Consider the following 20,370-nt stretch of genomic DNA (forward strand, 5'->3'; position numbering starts at 1 on the left):
TTCTGAACAGCCCACGAGCACCATCGTTCTTATTCATGTTATTTATTTTTGTAATTTATAGCAGTGTCATGCCTTTGCACTGTTCTGCTGTTACAAAACAACAAGCGTCATGTCATCTAAATCAGCTTTAATGAATCTGATTCTGATGCTGAGGAGCGGGAGGGAGAATTAAAGTGACAGGCCACCGGTGGGCAGAACAGAAACTTTCCGTGAAGCCGTCGACCTGTGCGCGCCTGACTCGCTGATGAGAAGCGCTGAGCACCCGTTGCCATTCTGGAAGGAGTGTGATGTGTCTCTGGCTGGTGGGGAGAGAGGGTGTGCAAGGTGCTCCATCCCCTGTGGCTGCTTGAAGGTACCGTGTGCAGCTAACAAAGGTGAAGATTTTCCTGCACACGTTTCCCTCACCGTAGATGCTGCCTGACCTGCTGAGACTTTGGAAAGTCTGTGTTTCTACCCGTTTCTCTGTGCTTTCTTGCTGGATTATTATATAGAACGCAGGAACAGCAAATGCGACAGCACACTTAGCTGGACAGAGGTATTGTCCGGAGCCTTCATAGAATGCAACGGTTATATCTCCAACAACCACCATCTTGACAAATAGTGAGCAAAACACAATGGATGTGATATAGCACCTTCTCCAGTGGTAGTTCTCATTGTCATGGCTGGGGGGGGGGGGGGGGGAAGGGGGAGATGCTACTGTACGTCTAATTTCAAAAATTCAACACTTACACTATTTATACGTGGAGCAGAAGAACTGCACAGCATAGGAACAGAGCTTTTGACCCACCGTGTCTGTGCCAACCCATACTGATGTCACTTTTCTGAACTAATGCAAGATCCCTGTGAGATCTGCTCATTCAAGCACTTGTTAAAGATACCCACTAAAATGTTATTAAAAATGCCCTACCACCCCCAGCTCCAGGTAGGCTTCTCTTCTATCTACATCTTGATAAAGGTTTATAAATCTAGAAGGAAGCACAGACCGCTGGCACCTTCCACCTCCCCACCACGAGGCAAAAAGACAAATGTTAGAGCAGCATGCATTTAAGGTGAGAGGGGGGCAAGTTCAAAGGAGACATGTGGGTAAAGATAATTTTTCTTTGTACACAGAGAGTGGTGCGTTGCCAGGAGATGCCGTGAAGGCAGATGCATTGGAGGTGTTTGAGAGGGTCTTGGATATGCAGAGAATGGATGCGCAGCCTGAGAGGAAATGGGTATCCTTTGCCTAATTAGCTCAACACAATGTTGTGGACTCGTTACTGTTCTATCCTATCCTAGAATGCGTTATAGAAACAAGGTGAAACACCACACAGGGATTTGGAAGTCTAGAAGCAACTCCTGCCCAGTCCACCGCAATCAAGAGATCAAACAATCTGACCACTTAAGCCTATTTGTAAAGTGAATCACTAACCGTGGCTTGTGTTTTCTCTTGCATAACCACATGCGGACTGTCTTCTGCATCTTAATGCAAGCAAGCGCTCGGTATTTGATCTTGTTCTTCACTGCGGCAATAAATAGAATAAAACTCTTTTAATAAATCGTGTGTAGTTCTATACGCACCTTTTGCATTCTACTCAATCAACAATTCAGGAACAGCTTCTTCCCCTCCGCCATCGGATTTCTGACTGGACAATGAACCCGTGAACACTACCTCAATAGTTCTCTCCCCCTCATTTTGCACTACTTATTTAATTTTTTAACCTCTTTTTTTGGGATTAAACATGATCACTAGAGGTCCCTCGACTGACAAAGAAGCAAATTTGAAAAGTAATCCCGCCTCTTGGCACCAGAAAAGGCGGCGTTCCCATAGTTGCCGTGAGCCCTATCAGAAAACAATGAGCCCACAAAATCTGTGCTGACCATACCCACCCATTTCCACTGATCCTTCACCAACCCATTTTATTCTCCCCCTTCCCCAGACTTACAGTGACCAATTAGCCTGCCAACCCAGACGTGGGAGGAGAGCGAAGCGTCTGAACAAAACCCGCGTGGTCGGAGGATGAGCACGCATACTCCACACTGACAGCATCTGAGCTCAGGAATGAACCCTGATCACCAGAGCCTGAGACAGCAGATCTACTCGCCGTGCCACCCTCGGCCCCAAGGCGATCAGCGATTGGTGTTAAACGCCAAACCTGCTGGTGCTGGCCAAGGCAACGGAATGAAAAATCAAGCAATAAGAATTGGAATGGTGGGAATGTTCCGATGACACCACACCGATTCACAAAAACCGGAATGGTGGGAATGTTCTGAAGTAAAGAACTGCCTGATGACATCACACTGATTCACAAAAATTCCCAAAGCTGCCTCTTGTAATCAGATCTAGAAAACCATTTTAAATGCAGCTGTGGTGAGTGGCTCGATGTAAAATAATGCCAGCCCCATTGAAACGCTAGACCTACGTTTAATGACGGACAGCGCACACCACTGGACCTTCTTCCACCGGCTGCAGATGAGCCAGTGATTGACACGCTTCATCAACACCGCCAGGTGCTCAGGATCGGACTTCATGATCTGATCGAACTCTGCAAACTGAGCAAACATAATTCAAAGGAAATTAGCAGTCAGCCTCCGACCATTTTCACCTTTAGCTCCCGACTGACCTAGTGTGCAATCGTTCTTCTGCACACTCTTTAAAGGCACTCACCAACAACGATGTGAACTGCTGACCTTAAAGCAGAGATTCCAGTCACCCCATTATAAGGAGGATGTGGAGGTTTTAGAGAGACCGCAGAAGAGTTTACCTGGATGCTGCCCGGATCAGAGGGCACGTGCTATAAAGGAGAGGTTGGAAAAACAGGGACTGTTTTCTCTACAGTGGCAGAGGCTGAGGGAACACCTTGTTGAGGTTTATAATATGAGAAGCATAGATAGGGCTCACAGAATCCTCTTTCCTCTGTATAGAAATGCACTGGGAAGTGCTGTAGAGCTACTACAGGAACATCACATCATCTTAAATGTATCTTCCCCCAGGTAACTGTTCTAGTTAGCTCCCAACCCCTTTATATCTATTTCCCCATCACTTCATTGTAAACACTTTAAACCACTTTTTTTTATATAAGGTTCTTTCCATTGTAAATACATGACATTTATGTATTTATGCACATTTTATTCCATATCCATACTTTAACTGCTAACATTATTTTTAAATAATTCTCTGTTCTTTATAATTGTTGAATGTTGTTTTTTGTTGCATGTCTTGCCTTGATCAACACACTTCAGACAATCCCTAATACATGTCGATAAATAGCTCAAATGTAGCTGATCCTTGGGGCATCCTCCCAAATGCAGACAATTCAAAACTGATGAGTGATTTCCTTTGTTAAAACACACATGCAGCAGAACAAATCCCAGCAGCCTACTTTTGTCATTTCATATTCTCAACCTGCCTGAGGGACGATGAAGGTCCCAGGACTTACAAGCCCAATCGCTTATTATCCTAATGCACATCTATTTCACCGTTATCTTTGAAGATACCAACAAAACAATACCAAGGCCAATTAAAGAACAGATAGGAGCAAACGCTGCAAAAAGAACAAAGTAGATTAGGTTTGCACATAGCTCAGGGGAGAACCAGCTTCCAAACCACGTTCGTGGGTTAGTTTGGCTCTATTGGCCCCGACATACTGCAGGTCAGAGGCGCACCAGACCCTTTCAAAACGGAAAAGGGCTCCAGACTGGTCCTGCCCCACCACAGAGAGCAAAGGGGATCAGCTTAGCCAAATGCACTCCTCAGCTTAACGGCCACCTTGAACAAACAGTGTGGTTTTGTTCTCATCGTTATTTACTTCATCTTTAGGCTTATAAATGAGCTCCAGAAGGTTGAGCCACCTTATAGTATGATAGAGTCATGGGCAAAGAATCAGGCCCTTTGGCCCATCTAGTCCACAAACTAGTCAATTCTGCCTAGTCCCATCGACCCTAGCCCTCAATAGCCCTCCCATCCATGTCCTGATACAAATTTCTCTTAAATGCTGAAATCACACCTGCAATGACTTCTGCTGGCCGCTCGCTCCGCACTCCCACCACCCACTGAGTGAAGTCTGTTTATTTGTTTAATTACTTTCACTGTACACCACAAAATAGGCCCCTCCGGCCAAACAAACTACGCCACCCAGCAAATCCACCTATTTAACCCTGGCCTGATTACAGGGAAAGTTAAAATGACTATTCAAGCTACTAACCAGTAACGCCTTTGGACCAAGGCAAGAAACCAGGGCACCTGCAGGAAACCCACTTGCTCACCAGAAGAACGTACAAACTTTCTTGCAGAGGACACCGGAGTTTAACTCCAAACTTTAGTGCTCTGACGCTAACGGTACGCTACTGTGACAAATCAAGTTTCCCATGAACATAGAAAGCCTACAGCACAATACAGGCCCTTCGGCCCACAAAGCTGTGCTGCACATGTCCTTACCTTAGAAATTACCTAGGGTTACCCATAGCCCTCTATTTTTCTAAGCTCCATGTATCCACAAGTCTCTTAAAAGACCCTATCCTATCCGCCTCCACCACAGTTGCCGGCAGCCCATTCCACACACTCACCACTCTCTGTGTAAAAAGTTTACCCAGAGCGTGGTAAATGCTTTCAACCTTTCACTCATAACCTACGACTTCGAGTTCTAATTTCACCACCCTCAGTGGAAAAAGCCTGCTTACATCTCCCCCATTGATGCACCTCAATTTTGTATACTCAGTCTCCAGGAAATAACCTATTACACTACTCCCTATAACTCAGCTCTCAAGTCCTGGCAACTCCTTTTTTTTCCAGGAATTTCTGATTTATTTGAATGGTTCTCAAGCGTCTCTTATTGGAGAAGATGTTTCAAGGCCTTTGAGCACCCAGCAGTCAAACGACGATCAGGGAGCATCGCTGGGAAGTGCACCAATCTTTCTGTAATGGCGTTTGTTACTGGGGGGGATGGCTGCAGAAATGACACAAAGCCGTGCAAAAGAGATTCGGAGGGTTATGGCAGGACTGACTGCAATCCAACCTTTTTGTATGCATTACACGAAAATAAGTAACCACAAATTAAACTCAAAATTATCAACTGGTCAGTTTCCTCCTTAACCCTTCCTCAAAGCTTCTTGGCTTTAGTTTGAATGAAGGAGCCCATTCTCAGCCCCTACACGTTACTCTCTCTAAGGAGGATTGGAACAGGGAACCAGATTCTGGACTTCGGCTTTATGAGATTCAACAACTCCATTCGTCGACTGGATCAGAAGAAGCCATTATCTGAGACTGTCAGGCAAGCCTGTGAATGCAACATCATTACAGAGGAAAGCAGACTCCAGTTCTCATAGCTTCTTACCTTGCCAGGCCGGAAAAAGACTTTGGTAAGACCAAACTTGTAATCATTTTCATTGAGGCCCAAGGCTTTGAACAGTGCCTGGGGAGTGAAAGGGGAAAATGACATGTTATGCTTAAGCCGATAAGGCTCACCAGGATAACTCCGAATGGTGCCACCCACCCTCAGCCTTGCTCATGTTCTTTCTCCAATAACTGAACTCATAAAGGCATAAAGCATTGGAACATGGCCTTCAGCCCTATCGGTCAAAGACAACCAGGTTCCCATTTAAGCTAAATGCCATTTGCCCGTATCTGACTTCTATCCCACTAAACCAGGGGCTCACAGACCCCCTTGCCTCATGATATTGGTCCACAGCATAAAAAAGGGTTGGGAACCCCTGCCCTAAACCTTTCCTATCCATTTACCGTCCAATTACCTTTTACACGTAGCTAATGTACCTGCCTCAACCGCTTCATCTGGCAGCTCATCCCAAATACTGAAAAAAGACATTCCACGTCTTTAGATGCTCACAAAGCACTTTACAGATGACCAGTTACTTTTGACAGTGCTGACAAAAAGTCGCTGTAACTAATTTGAATACAGCGAGGCCACTCAAGCATCAAGTATCCTGATTCTGTTTGAGTGACACTGATCAAGAAGTACGTGCAAGAACTGCCCTGTTTTCTGACGGCTATTACTTCGGGAACTTCTGCATTCACCTTAAGGAGAGCTTTCAAAAGGACACCCCCAAGTCTTTCAATGGCATGCCAGATGATATGACTGACTAAAGCTATTGTGAAGTTGGCTGTTGACATGAAACGTGTTAACCTTGATGATCAGGTATTGCTGTGAGGAAGGGGGATGTGGTTGTAACTCACACAAGTGTTTAATTCCTTGAACTGAGATATAGTCTTACTGGAAATGCCAAGCAAGACTTGCCCTGTTAATTATTCAGAGATCTCAAGAGTCTGGTAGACCAGGATCAGGACCATGAATTCCAATTGACTTTCCCCATGAAGAGACTCTTCATTTCATTTATTGAGGTTCTGCGCAGATTTAGACCTTCCAACCCTTCGAGCTGTGCCGCCCAATTTAACCCTAGCCTAATCACAGGACAATTTAGAGTGACCAAATAACAAACCAACTGGCACATCTTTGGACTGTGGGAGGAAACCAGAGCACCCGGAGGAAACCCATGCGGTCACAGGGAGAACGTACAAAGCGCTCACATTCAGCAGTGGGAATTGAACCTGGGTCGGTAGTACCGTAAAGCGTTGTGCTAACCACTACGCTCCCGTTGCCAGGCTCTCGGGCTCGGATTAGAGTCCCGACAGTAAGCTCATTAACAATCAATAAAAGGTGATCTCAACAGGAAGCAAGGCAGCTCTACAGGCGAGGTTTGAGGTCTATCATAAAAACCATGCAGATGGAAGGAACTCGGAAGAAACAACCTGCTGATAATTATGACGTGCCTGCACTCTCTGGCGCTGTCAAGACCAGTCACACCCCAAACCTCCACTCTAACGATGTTCAGGAGAGGACTCGAGCTCAGCAGCGACAAGAGTTGCCAAGAAGGAGCATTCTGAGGGACTCTTCAAGCAACTGCCAGCTTGCCACAAGTGACCCTGACTTCACCCTTCCACAGTTATCCAATTCTGTCCAGTCTCATCACCACCCAAAGTCAACCTGCAGCTGGAAAGAAATATGGCAACTGAGAAAACATGGTCCTGGGGGAAGACAGCATTCTGGCTGAAGTTCTAAAGCCTGGCAGAAAGGAACTTCCAGTCATGTATTCAGAGCCTTACCTCCCTCCCCTGGGAAGAGGAGGAGATGACAGTGGACCTGTCGGTAGACGGGTAAACTACATTGCCTCTACTCTTGAGATAAGGTAACCAATCTTGGCTACAATACACAGGCAACACCTGTGTTTGCACACATCCAGAGGTCGCATCCCAAATCATCATTGTCTCGTTCACTTTAACGTCCAAGAGAAAGGGCCTTATGATAAATACCCCAATCTGTCTCCACTGCAGTACTCCACAGCATAAAGGTCCACAAGGAGATCTTCGAAAAGGTGGACTTCCCACAACGAGAGTGCCACCCCCACTGATGGAAGGCATCAGTGACGAGATTCTCCTGTCTCTCCATTTTGCCGGCACAACCTTTGGCCCCCTATGGAAAACTGTGTTTAATAATTAAGACTTTGCAGAAAGCTCACGGTCTACCCTGCTCTCCCATTTAATTCCAACAAGAGTCATCTACAGCGGGCATCTCAGAGCACCGGAGGAGCCAAGACCAATGCTATCTTGGCAAAATTCTCCAAAACCAGTGACAGGGTACATGAACCAACCAACCAACCACCGTGTCTGGTCTTACTTCAACATGCCCCCGCATCGAGACCAACTGCAACTGGTGGGTACACCACATCGTTCACAAACGTGACACCAGACCTCCGAAACAGGTTCTCCACTCTCAATTCACCCTCAGCGGGAGATCAGTGACTGACAGAGGAAACCCATCAAGAAATCCACAAAGCCTCTTTCAACAGGCATAATCCCCTCACTGACTCATGGGAACCCCTGGCCTGTCGTTGTTTAAACTGGAGAAGCAGCATTCAGAAGGGCACGGGGAATCTCAAGTCTGTTTCTCTGGGTGCAGGAAGCCCAGTGAAAATAGAAGGCATTCATCCAACCCATCACCCAGCCACCCACCTACTTATTTAGAGATACAGGCCCTCAGGCCCAGTGAGCTGCACCACCCACAACCCATCAATTTAACCCCTGCCTCACCACAGGACGATTTACATTGACCAGTTAACCAGTACATCTTTGGACTGTGAAGGAAACGTGAGCACCCAGAGGAAATCGGTGTAGTCACAGGGAGAACATACAAGCTCCTTTCAGACAACATTGTAATTGAACCCAGGTGGACTGGCTCTGGAACGCATTACACTAACCGCCGCGTTACCGCGCCTTCATCTCCCAAGCTGCCGATCTCGTGTCAGTCGTCGTAAGAAGGCAGGGCAGTGAAAAGCCTTCGAGCATGCCGGCCCCTGCCAGTTAGGGCACTGGGTACAGAGGCTGGAACGTCAGAGGCCACACTTTGACCAACGCGTTCAGTTCTGGTCTCCCTGCTACAGGAAAGATGCCATTAAGCTGGAAGTGGGCAGAGATTTATGAGGACGCTGCCCAAACTCAAGTGACTGACGGAAAGGATGAGCAGACTGGGATTTCATTCAGCAGAGCGCAGGTGATCAGTTAGAGCTGTATTGCTACGTACCCGTGGGTATCTTGTACCTGTCACCTGACTATGATGTAATTGAAGTTATGCTGGAGATGAGGTAATGGTCTTGTGATGGTGGAGTGATGTCATTTTCCCACCAGTCAGAGGTCATGTGATAGTTCTTTTTCAACAGGGCATAAAAGGAGAACCCTTCCCTGTGACGTGGGCAGTTCGTGGCTGAATTCGCCACTGACTCCATGTTGCTGCGTATTCCGATATTATGACGCAGTTTCATTTAAAAGTGGAGTTTTACTCTCTGCTTTAAGTCTCAAAGGTTATTGCCGGCAGTTTCATTATAATACTGCCAGTTTTGGTCAGTGGAGAGTGAAGATTTTAAAGGAGTTCGGAAATCCCGAAGGATTGGGAAAGTTAATGTCGACGGTGAAACAGAATCGACCTTTGTTTAATCTTCGCACGAGGAATTAGTAACGAGTATCCATGATAACCCCTGTTCTGCCAGAAGAGCAGAGGGTTGAAAACAAAGTTCCATCAAAGAAAGGTCAGTGTCTTTAAGCCGTTTTACTTCCTTCGATCGTAAATCCTCCGGGGAATAGCATACTTTGGCTGGGATCAGCAGTAACTCCACGAAAGAGAATTTACATCATTTTCATGAAGTCTCTCCTTTAACAGACTGTGTAAGCATTCGGACTTTCACATTACTACTTCCAAAAACTGCTTTTGCATTCTCGCTTTAAGAACTGTTTGAGCTGCCGTATCGCAGCCGACTTCCAGTTAAGTTAATCGTTTGTTTACTTTTGGGTTTTTTTCAGTGTTCAATAAATGTTTTATTTGTAACCTGTCTCAAACCATATATTCATTGTTGCTGATTTGTAACAAAATATACCACTGAGAGACACAAATGCAGTTACTGCGAATCAAGAACTAGAGGGCATAGGTTTAAGGTGAGAAGGGAGAGACTTGATAGGTACCCAAGGAGCAAAGTTTTCATCCAGAGGATGGTTGGTACATGGAACAAGCTGCCAGAGGAATTAGTTGGGGCAGATACATTGACAGCATTTAAGGGGAACTTGAATAGGAAAGATCGCACGGGTTTCCAACCTGGGGTCCGTGGACTGCTCGATTAATGGAAGGCACTCACAACAGAAAGAAGGTTGGGAATGCCTGATTGAGAGGGATGAGGTCCAAATGCGGGCAAATGAGACTAGCATACACGGGAGTCTTGTTTGGCACGGATCAAATGGCCACAGAGACTGTATCTGTTCTGTATGACTCCTTGATTCTCGCTAATTGGAGAGAAAGTCTTCTTCAGCCCTCTGTGCACTGAAGATGGTTGTAACTGATCTGTCTCCTTCCCCCTCCAGGGAACGCAAGACAAAGTGCTGTACTCTCACCCCAGAAAATCACGTGAACGGAAACCAACCTTTCTAACCACCAAGGCTCAAATCGTTCGGTGCCATCCCCTGCTAAGTCACCTGACAAGATGTACGACTATCTGAGAGAAGTTCAACGCTGGTCAATACCTTGCAGAAGAGCCTGGGGTCCAACCTGGACAGCTTTTCAGGCATGTACTTCTTGTACATGTTGTAAAGCTCATGGAACGGAGCACGTGATGGGAATCCTCCTTGCATAAGGTCCAGTACAGACACCATACCTGCACAACAGAGAGAGAAACAGACCTCTGAGAGCAGAACATGACACACACGTGACGTGTCCAAAGCAACCCAAATGCACGTGAACTCCAGACCCGGTCACCTTACCTCCTTACTGCCCCATGAATAAAGGAGCAGAAGACAAGCTCTACTGTGGTCAACTGGCTCGAGTTTGGATCTTTTATTACGTGGCTGTGATGCCAAAATGTGTTTCCTATCTTCTGTGTCTGTGTGTGACTGTTGGTACTGTGTTTTGCGTCTTGGTCCAAGAGTAGCACTCTTATTCGGCTGTATTCATGGGTATTCATGTATGGTTGAATGACAATTAAAGTTGAATTGAATAAACACAAGAGATTCTGCAGATGACGGTAACCCAGAGCAACGTGCACAGAATGCCGGAGGAACTCGGCAGGTCAGGCAGCATTGACTGACAGACAGACAGACATACTTTATTGATCCTGAGGGAAATTGGGTTTCATTACAGTCGCACCAACCAATAATAGAATAGAAATACAGCAAAATAAAACCAGAAATAATTAAATGATAATAAGTAAATTATGCCAAGTGGAAATAAGTCCAGGACCAGCCTATTGGCTCAGGGTGTCTGACACTCCGAGGGAGGAGTTGTAAAGTTTGATGGCCACAGGTAGGAATGACTTCCTATTACGCTCAGTGTTACATCTCGGTGGAATGAGCCTCGGGCTGAATGTACTCCTGTGCCTAACCAGTACGTTATGGAGTGGATGGGAGTCATTGTCCAAGATGGCATGCAACTTGGACAGCATCCTCTTTTCAGACACCACCGTCAGAGAGTCCAGTTCCACCCCCACAACATCACATTGGGGCTCCTTTTGAAGGGTTTGATGATCACCAATGAGCTCTGGTGGAGAGTCTCCGCTGTAAGATGTCGACTGTTTACTCTTCTCCATAGACGCTGTCCGACCTACTGAGCTCCTCCAGCAGTCTGTGTTTATTGCCACAAATAAAGCTGTGCTGAACTGGAGCGTACCCAGCTACCCAAAATATACAGTAAAAACCCCAAAAACCAAACCTTCAGGAAAAAGCCAATCAATGTGAACTTTTTTTTGCCTCTCGGGGGGGGGGGGGGGGTGGAACAGAACGGGTGTGTTGACTTTGCAGAACAGAGGAGAACTGGGTTTGACAGTGTCAGCCCGAAGCAGCGGTTGGGGCAGGTTCCCCGAGTTGCACTTTACAGAGAGGAAAACACAGGTCCAACATGAAGTGAGGCTTTGGTGGGAAGAGGCACGCTACGGTGGCGGGAGGTGGAAAGCCGCAACGGAGAGGAGGAACGGAGGACGCTGAGCCCCAGTGAGGCTCTTGGTGTTCAACGTAGGTGGCTGCAAGTGGGATTGGTGGAATCAAATTACCACAAGTGTAGGCCCTGCCCAGGTCGCAAACGCCCAACAGGATAGACACCCGAGATGCATGAGCAAGTGCTTGGGAGACTGTTGGGACATGTTCCCCAGCCGCAGGCATCCTTTGCTAGCCGGGAACGGGCATTCTCTCCCCAAGCTCTACTCGAGCTGCAACAGTCAGGGGCTGGGATGAGCAGGGGGCGTTGGGCAGCCAGGCCGGCTGGCGGCTGCTCGGCCTGTGCCCGCTGCCTCTCCCATCACAGCCGTTTCCGGGACGCTCTCACATACGCTTGCTGCTCACAACAGGCTCACAAGCAGTTCAGGGTGCAGAGAGCTCTCGGGAAAGAACCATGGAGGAGCCGGTACCTCAGGAATCAAAAACCCACAGTTCGGTTCCATCAAGACCGGGCTGAAGGTATCCTGGCTCATCATCGTTCAGTGGAAACTCCCAAACGGCAGAAGATGTTCTGATTACGGGTATCTGCAGCGGTGCCACAATTAGAGGACCGAGGCAGGACCCGAAGGTCAGTGAGCAGGAGGGGTTACGAGGGCACGGACCAGACCCTACCGATACAGGAACACAGCAGCTGGGGGAGAGGTGGAGGACGACGAGGGACCCGGCACTCACTCAGAGTTGGCCATTGCACCCACTCGATCAAACCAAAGGTACAGCAAGTCTCCGAACCTGAACACTGCAGCTGAGAGAGGATCTGCGCCCCTTCGAACTGATGACTTGTCATCTTGAGGTTGGGCTTGATGCATCGAATGAAGCTGGAGCCCTGGTTAAAAAAAAAACATTTGAGGAGATTAAGTATGCCCGCAAAGACACTCACAATTTCTACAGGTGCACCGTGGAGAGCACTCTAACTGGCCGCAGAAACATCCGGAATGGGGGAGGGGCAAGTGCAGAGGATCAAAACAAACTGCAGAAAGTTGTACGCTCAGGCACCGGGCTCCCCAGCATCCAGGACGCCGGGCTCCCCAGCACCCAGGACGCTGGGCTCCCCAGCACCCAGGACTCCGGGCTCCCCAGCACCCAGGACTCCGGGCTCCCCAGCACCCAGGACTCCGGGCTCCCCAGCACCCAGGACGCCGGGCTCCCCAGCACCCAGGACGCCGGGCTCCCCAGCACCCAGGACGCCGGGCTCCCCAGGATCCAGGACGCCCGGCTCCCCAGCACCCAGGACGCCCGGCTCCCCAGCACCCAGGACTCCGGGCTCCCCAGCACCCAGGACTCCGGGCTCCCCAGCACCCAGGACGCCGGGCTCCCCAGCACCCAGGACGCCGGGCTCCCCAGCACCCAGGACGCCGGGCTCCCCAGCACCCAGGACGCCGGGCTCCCCAGCACCCAGGACGCCGGGCTCCCCAGGATCCAGGACGCCCGGCTCCCCAGCACCCAGGACGCCCGGCTCCCCAGCACCCAGGACGCCCGGCTCCCCAGCACCCAGGACGCCCGGCTCCCCAGCACCCAGGACGCCCGGCTCCCCAGCACCCAGGACGCCGGGCTCCCCAGCACCCAGGACGCCGGGCTCCCCAGGATCCAGGACGCCGGGCTCCCCAGCACCCAGGACGCCCGGCTCCCCAGCACCCAGGACGCCGGGCTCCCCAGCACCCAGGACGCCGGGCTCCCCAGCATCCAGGACGCCGGGCTCCCCAGCACCCAGGACGCCGGGCTCCCCAGCACCCAGGACGCCGGGCTCCCCAGCACCCAGGACGCCGGGCTCCCCAGGATCCAGGACGCCGGGCTCCCCAGCACCCAGGACGCCGGGCTCCCCAGCACCCAGGACGCCGGGCTCCCCAGCACCCAGGACGCCGGGCTCCCCAGCATCCAGGACACTTTAAAGGAGCAACGCCTCAAAAAGGCAGCCTCCATCACCCAGGACATGCCTCTCCTTATCGCTCTCATCAGGGAGGAGGCACAGGAGCCTGAAGACACGCGCTCAGTGATTCAAGAACAACTTCTTGCCCTCTGCCATCAGATTTCTGAACGAACACTGAACCCACGATCACTACCCTCGCTACTTTCCCCACCAGAAAACTTAGTTTTCATTAGGCATTGCAACGTGCAGCTGACACATAACAACAAACTTCATGACAATATGCCAGAGATATTAAACCCAGTTCTGAAAACATGAAGACAAGCCTGATACGTTGCTTCCCCCACCAGTGGTACCTCTCTCCCGGTAAGCTGTGACTCAACCCCTCGCTGCCCCTTGGGCATCAACCAGGACTGATGGACCTCTTGCCTGCTAGTGATATCAAACCCACTAAGCTAATCCCATTGGCCTAGTGGGATTGATATCTCTAGTTTACCCAGCGGCACTGTCAGCTTGAAGACAGAGAGAACAACAGAGTAACTGTAGGCAGAAAGGACCTGACATTCCATCGGAACCTGATTGAAGGGCTGTGACCCGAAGGGTCGACTGTCCATTTCCCTCCACAGCTGCTGCCTGACCTGCTGGAACTCCTCCGGTGCCTTTTACGCGACTGAAATTCAACTAGTTTACTTCACTCATGGGGCGAGGAGTTTATCAGCAAAACCTCATTTGCCGTCCATCCCCAGCTTGCTCCCTGATGGTTTGAGGATAGTTAAGGAACACAACCACGTCACAAAGTGCTCAGACCGGGAGGCGATAGCACAAGCAGCTCTCTGAAACTCACGAACAAACCAAACGTTTCAATGAACAATCCTCCCATTTTACAGTCACCAATGCTTATGAGCACAACAAGGGCCGTCCTTCCAAACGTCAGTCACTTGGGGCGATCTTGGCATCAGAAAAGGGAGATCTCTCTGGAAACTCAGGTTAAAGGATGTTCCCTCTGTCCGACCAGGAAGCAGAATGTCCCGCTCATCCACGACGGAACACAACCCCCATTTTATGTAACAGGCTAACGTGACAAGGAGTACTCACCGTGCTGCGTAGCTTTTCCAGCAGCAGATTCAACTGAGTCTGCGAAATGGGAAGGAAAACAAAACAATTCAGCAATGTGCATTTTGGGGCCAAATCCCTACTCGGAAATAGTTACGGGTGCAACTTTCAGTTCAAGTAAATGTGTTTAACTGGGTTTACCATAACATGGCGCAAAGCAGATTGGTAAGGCACGAAGTGTTAAATTGCCCTTTCTTGGTATACAATGAGCTGTGATGCACTGACAAAACCCTCGGCAATACAAAAGCATACGGCCGGCGATTTTCATCAGATTTTGTGTGGGCACGGTGGAGGGGCAGCATGCAGTCGAACACTGTGGGGGGCCATTGAGCAGCACCCACGAATTAACCCTTTGCACACCAAATTGGTCGGCCATTAACAAGCTGGCCCAAACGATGGCTCTGGGGGGGGTTTTGCGACTCAGGCTGAGAAATGTCGAGGAATAAAGCTGGTAGAGAGGTGCTAGCTGAGTGGCTAGGGAGATGGCATTGTGTTGCAACAAGCCGTGCAGAACAAGGAATCCCAGACTCACTCTCATTATCCATGCTGAGCTGTGGGAGGAGCACAGTCACCCCAACTTTCTTGGACTTTTGTGAGGGGGTGGGGGAAGAAAGAAGAACGCCATTCAAGTATTCTTCCTCAGTCAATCCTGCTGGAAGAGCGTACAGGAGGAGAATGGGTGAGGAAAGCATCAAGTTCAGGTATTAAAAGCAGAGTTTAGTAGTTTTTGAACAGTAGGGACAACGGGGAGACAGCAGGAGAATGTGTTTGAGAGGAATAACTCAGCCATGATGGAATGATGGAGGAGATTTGATGGCCAAATGGCCTTATTCTGCGTCCATAGCTGCTGGGATTGGATGGTTTTTATACCTTTTTTATAATATACTGGCTGAATTAATGCAAGAGTAAAATCTTGCATTGTCAGTTATTTGCTGACATAATTTGTATTTTTAGCAAACTCAAATAGTAATGGCTCATCATTACTTACTGGCAGAATGTGGTACAGCAGTTACATACATCTTTTCATTGGCTAAATATTAGCAGATTATACATATCTTTAATTACATGACCTATTCCTTGCATTCTGCTATCCAAGTAGTTACCTGGTATCTGGATTATAAAGGCGATAGATTTTCCGTCTTTTTATTGAATCTCTCCAATTTCTTCTCTCTCATCTGCCTCGTATCTTTGTTTAAACTTTAAAATCCACGGTTGTGAAGAATCAATGAATCAAAGCTCATTCCTGAACTAAAAGGACCCAGGGATCGAAAATAAACGTGAACTGACACGGCCAACTGTAAAGCTCACCCGCCATCGGTATCCCGGGAAATAAAATGGCCATTTAACGACGGTGATGTATATTTGCTGGAGGAGTGGTTAACATTTTGTCTCTGCTTTTCTACTCACCCTGGATTGGAACAACTCAGATCACACCAGCAGATGCTGGTGGAACTACACACAGGTCCAGTGACCCGGTTCAACCCTGACCTCGGGCAGAGTTCTGACTGCCATATGGGGTGGAGGAGAAGGTCGGGGGCGGGGGGGGGGGAAGCTCCAGTTTCCTTTCACAAAACCTACCAGTCAGCATAACTCTCAATCAGCTTCTGTAAATTGCCCCTCCCCCAAGAGGACCACAACCTTGCCGTGGGCTTTGGAGCCTCAATGACCTAGAGAGCTACGCTGGCCGGAATGAGGGCTTTATGCTTTAGCTCTTGGTAGGGTCACCCATGCCAAACAGGTCAAGGGGCAGCGGCCAGACTAGGAGTGGTCCACCAGCCCTCCAGGTTTGGGGGGGTCTAGCCCAGGGCCCACAACCCTGACTGGCAAAACAAGATGGTTAGGGAAGCAGCAATGAAGAACTCACTAACTGAGTGTGACAGCATTTCAGAGACTCCACCCGGGACTGACAGTAGTGAGAAGAGGCTGCAGACATGAAGAAGGAAGAGCTGAACACCAGCAGGCATGGAGGACCTTCATTGCTGCCCTAAATGCCAGTGCTGTAATGGGCAATAAGCAAGTTGCCTTCAGTGAAGATGGTTGGTGTGGGAAGCAAGACGGAGTTATGGACATATAAGGGAAAAGGGGAAAAAAGGAATAGAATTGATGGGAATGTTCTAAAGTTGGCACAGACGTGATGAAATGTCTTCTATGTTGCGAAAGCAGGAGCTAAATCCCAATAACAGCAATTGGTGAAACACGAGCAAAGCAGCAAAGATTGAAAATACATTCTAAACATTTAGAGGTCTACAGAGCTTTCTGAACTATTCACAGTTCAATATTATTAGTCAGTTAGTTTTGATTCACTCTTGTATTTGTGTTTTTCTCCCCCGTGTGATGATACTTTACCGCAAGGACCACAAATGCAACAACACTGACTTGTAAGATGACCACTCATCGGCAGGAATCAATACATTAAATATATTGTTCCGTTCCTGGTGAGCTTTTACTTAATGATAACAACTTGCCATCCTTCCCCCTCTACATGCTAGAAATTCCCGCCCGGGACAAGTTATTGATCTGGAAATTCCACATTGCGGAACCCACGCTGAATTCCACAGAGCCGTGAATTCCCTGTCAGCAAGGAGTTTGTCCGTCCCCCCGTGACCATGTCGATTTCCTCTGGGTGCTCTGGTTTCCTCCCACAATCTGAAGAACAGATCACTGTAAGTTAACCATATAACAATTACAGCACGGAAACAGGCCATCTCGGCCCTTCTAGTCCATGCTGAACGCTTACTCTCACCTAATCCCATTGGCCCGTGCTCAGCCCATAACCCTCCATTCCTTTCCTGTCCATATACCTATCACATTTTGCTTTAAATGACAGTATTGAACCTGCCTCTACCACTTCTACTGGAAGCTCGTTCCACACAGCTACCACTCTCTGAGTAAAGATGTTCCCCCTCGTGTTACCCTTAAACTTTTGCCCCCTAACTCTCAACTCATGTCCTCTTGTTTGAATCTCCCCTACTCTCAATGGAAAAAGCCTATCCATGTCAACTCTATCCATCCCCCCCCCATAATTTTAAATACCTCGATCAAGTCCCCCCTCAACCTTCTACGCTCTAAAGAATGAAGACCTAACTTGTTCAATCTTTCCCTGTGACCTAGGTGCTGAAACCCAGGTAACAAGTTGTCCTGTGATTAGGCTAGGATTAAATCAGGGGTTGCTGGGTGGCCTGGCTCAAAGGGCCTTGTATCTCAATTAACAAATAAAACAAGATGCGTTTGAGCAGCTGCATTCCTTTGCTCAGGGTGAAGACTAGGATTATCTGATAATTTTGCAAACGTTAGCTCTGGGGGCTTTGCTAGTGCCTGCTTGCTGGGTGGTGGTGGTGGTGGTGGGAGGGGGGGAGTGATGCTTTGCTGCTGTTTTTGTGTGGGGAAGGTGAGGGGGGTTTGGGGTTCTATTGCTTTTCCTGTCATTCATTCTTTGGGGTTTTTCTGTTTCGGGGATGTCTGCAGAGAGTAAGAATTTCTGGTTGTATATTGTACACACTCTGATATTAAATTGAAGTGTTGAACCATTCAAACATCTGTATATTTAATGCTGAATGTTAACTGCAAATATGAAAACAGCGTCTTGGCGGATGAGGGAATAGACACACAGAAGTTACACATTGTACAGAAAGGCTTGATTATCACTACAAATAGTTATCTACTGTGTGTAAGCTCCCGAGGCTTTGATCTGTGTGGAAAGATTTAAAATGACGGGGGTAAAGGCAACCCATAACAGACGTGCAGTTGCTAGAGGAACGATTTACCTGATGTCTCTGGCTGCTGGCTACTGTGCTTGCCCAACCTCCCAATTATTTCCACTACTCATCCTGAACTGGAACAGCTCAGATTATACCAGCAGACTGAGGAAAGGGAGCAGGAGCCAGGTGAAAGAGATCAGGGCTGAAAGGCAGCTGTACTATAAGCAGAAGAGAGATTAGAAGAATGAATCAGAAATTCAAGCACAGGGCAAAAGGAGGCAAGAAATGAGCACAACAGATAACACCCTTGGTATTTTAACATTGTTTTTTCCCTCTAGAATCTGAAATGTTCAAGTCATTAATTATCCTTCAAATAATTAAATTTAAAGACACAGAAGATTATCATGTACAAGATTACTAATCAAGATTTTAATTGTACAAAACCCCTGAGCTAGGCTTTTAGTTTCTGATTTGACCTGTGCTGCTATAGTTTATAGTGATGTACAATCCAATGGCCGGCTGGTGGCGCAGTGACATCAACTCTGGGCTCCGGAGCGAAGGTTCCCGAGTTCGAATCCAGTTGGGCCGCTCCCGACTGGACGCGCTTTCTACCCGTGCCAGGTTGAGTGTCAAGCTTGCAACTCGGCCTTCTGATTAAAAAAAAGCACTGCGCTGTGAGAAGGATGTGGGGGACCACTCACAGAATCTTTCCTCCAAGACAGCCACTTGAAAAAAAAGAAATGGTCACCGAGGCTCTGGCAGAGTGTGGCACACAAACAAAAAACAATCCAATGCACTATCTACATGCGTCAGGTTTACAAAGACTAACGTTTAGCGAGTGGCAATAAAATCCCACAGTTCTGATGAGTTCAGAAGGACAAAGTCCAGGTTTGACAGGTGATGGATGTTTCAAGAACAATAGACCAAGAAATATAGCGGACAGAAAAGGCATAATAAAACCAAGATTCGGACTGAGTCTCATTCCTCACCCATTGCAGAAGTGAAACTTACCACACTGGGCTTGACAAGCTCAATTTGACCCCAAAATTGGTCTCTGCAAAGAGTGACACCAAAGACCACAAGACATAGGCCATTCAGCCCATCAAGTCTGCTCCACCATTCCATCATGGCTAATTCATTTTCCCTCTCAACCCCACTCTCCTGCCTTCTCCCCAATACCTTTGACACCCTGATTAATCTAGACACTGCCAACTTCCACCTTAAATATATGCAAAGACTTTGCCTCCAATGAATTCCACAGATTCATCACCCTCTGGCTAAGGATATTCCTCCTCATCTCTGTTCTAAATGGACGTCCCTCTATTCTAAGGCTGTGCCCTCTGGTCCCAGACTCACCCACTATAGGAAACTTCCTCTCCACATCTCCACTCTATCCAGGCCTATCAATATTTGACAGGTTTCAATGAGATTCCCCCCCGCCATTATTCTAAACTCCAGTAAGTACAGTCCCAGAGCCATCGTTCCTCATATGTTAACCCTTTCACCCCCAGAATCATTCTCATGAGCCTCCTCTGGAACCTCTCCAATGCCTGCACACCTTTTCTTCGATAAGGCTCCAAAGCTGCAGACAATAGAACCAGAGAGCATTACAGCACAGAAACAGGCTTTTCGGCCCTTCTTGGCTGTGCCGAACCATTTTTCTGCCTGGTCCCACTGACCTGCAACTGGACCATATCCCTCCGTACACCTCTCATCCATGTATCTAAGTTTTTCTCAAATGTTAAAAGTGAACCAGCATTTACCAATTCATCTGGCAGCTCATTCCACACTCCCACCACTCTCTGTGTGAAGAAGTCCCCCCCCCAATATTCCCTTTAAACTTTTCCCCCTTCACCTTTAACCCATGTCCTCTGGTTTTTTTTCTCCCCTGGCCTCAGTGGAAAAAGCCTGCCTCTATCTATACCCATCATAATTTTATACACCTCTATCAAATCAACCCTCATTCTTCTGAGCTCCAGGGAATAAAGTCCTAACCTATTCAACCTTTCTCTGTAACTCAGTTTCTCAAGTCCCAGCAACATCCTTGTAAACCTTCTCTGCAATCTTTCAACCTTATTAACATCCTTCCTGTAATTCGGTGGCCAAAACTGCACACAATACTCCAAATTTGGCCTCACCAATGCCTTATACAACCTCACCATAGCATTCCAACTCTTATTCTC

At 48.1% G+C, this 20,370-nt stretch overlaps 1 protein-coding gene across 4 annotated transcripts in view; it reads right to left on the reverse strand.

Annotated features, from left to right (window-relative positions):
- Positions 1-20,370, reverse strand: part of LOC132403216 (unconventional myosin-VI) — a 253,857-nt gene that overhangs the window by 33,653 nt on the left and 199,834 nt on the right. For all 4 annotated transcript variants that reach the window (XM_059986609.1, XM_059986608.1, XM_059986611.1 and 1 more), the window contains 6 exons: positions 14,472-14,510; positions 12,245-12,338; positions 10,055-10,185; positions 5,313-5,390; positions 2,403-2,532; positions 1,412-1,502 (listed from right to left, as the gene is read on the reverse strand). In XM_059986609.1, coding sequence (XP_059842592.1) covers positions 1,412-1,502; positions 2,403-2,532; positions 5,313-5,390; positions 10,055-10,185; positions 12,245-12,338; positions 14,472-14,510 — 563 coding nt within the window. The remainder of the gene's footprint in view (positions 1-1,411; positions 1,503-2,402; positions 2,533-5,312; positions 5,391-10,054; positions 10,186-12,244; positions 12,339-14,471; positions 14,511-20,370) is intronic.

The sequence above is a fragment of the Hypanus sabinus genome, chromosome 12, assembly GCF_030144855.1.
Source record: "Hypanus sabinus isolate sHypSab1 chromosome 12, sHypSab1.hap1, whole genome shotgun sequence".
Lineage (NCBI taxonomy): Eukaryota > Metazoa > Chordata > Chondrichthyes > Myliobatiformes > Dasyatidae > Hypanus > Hypanus sabinus.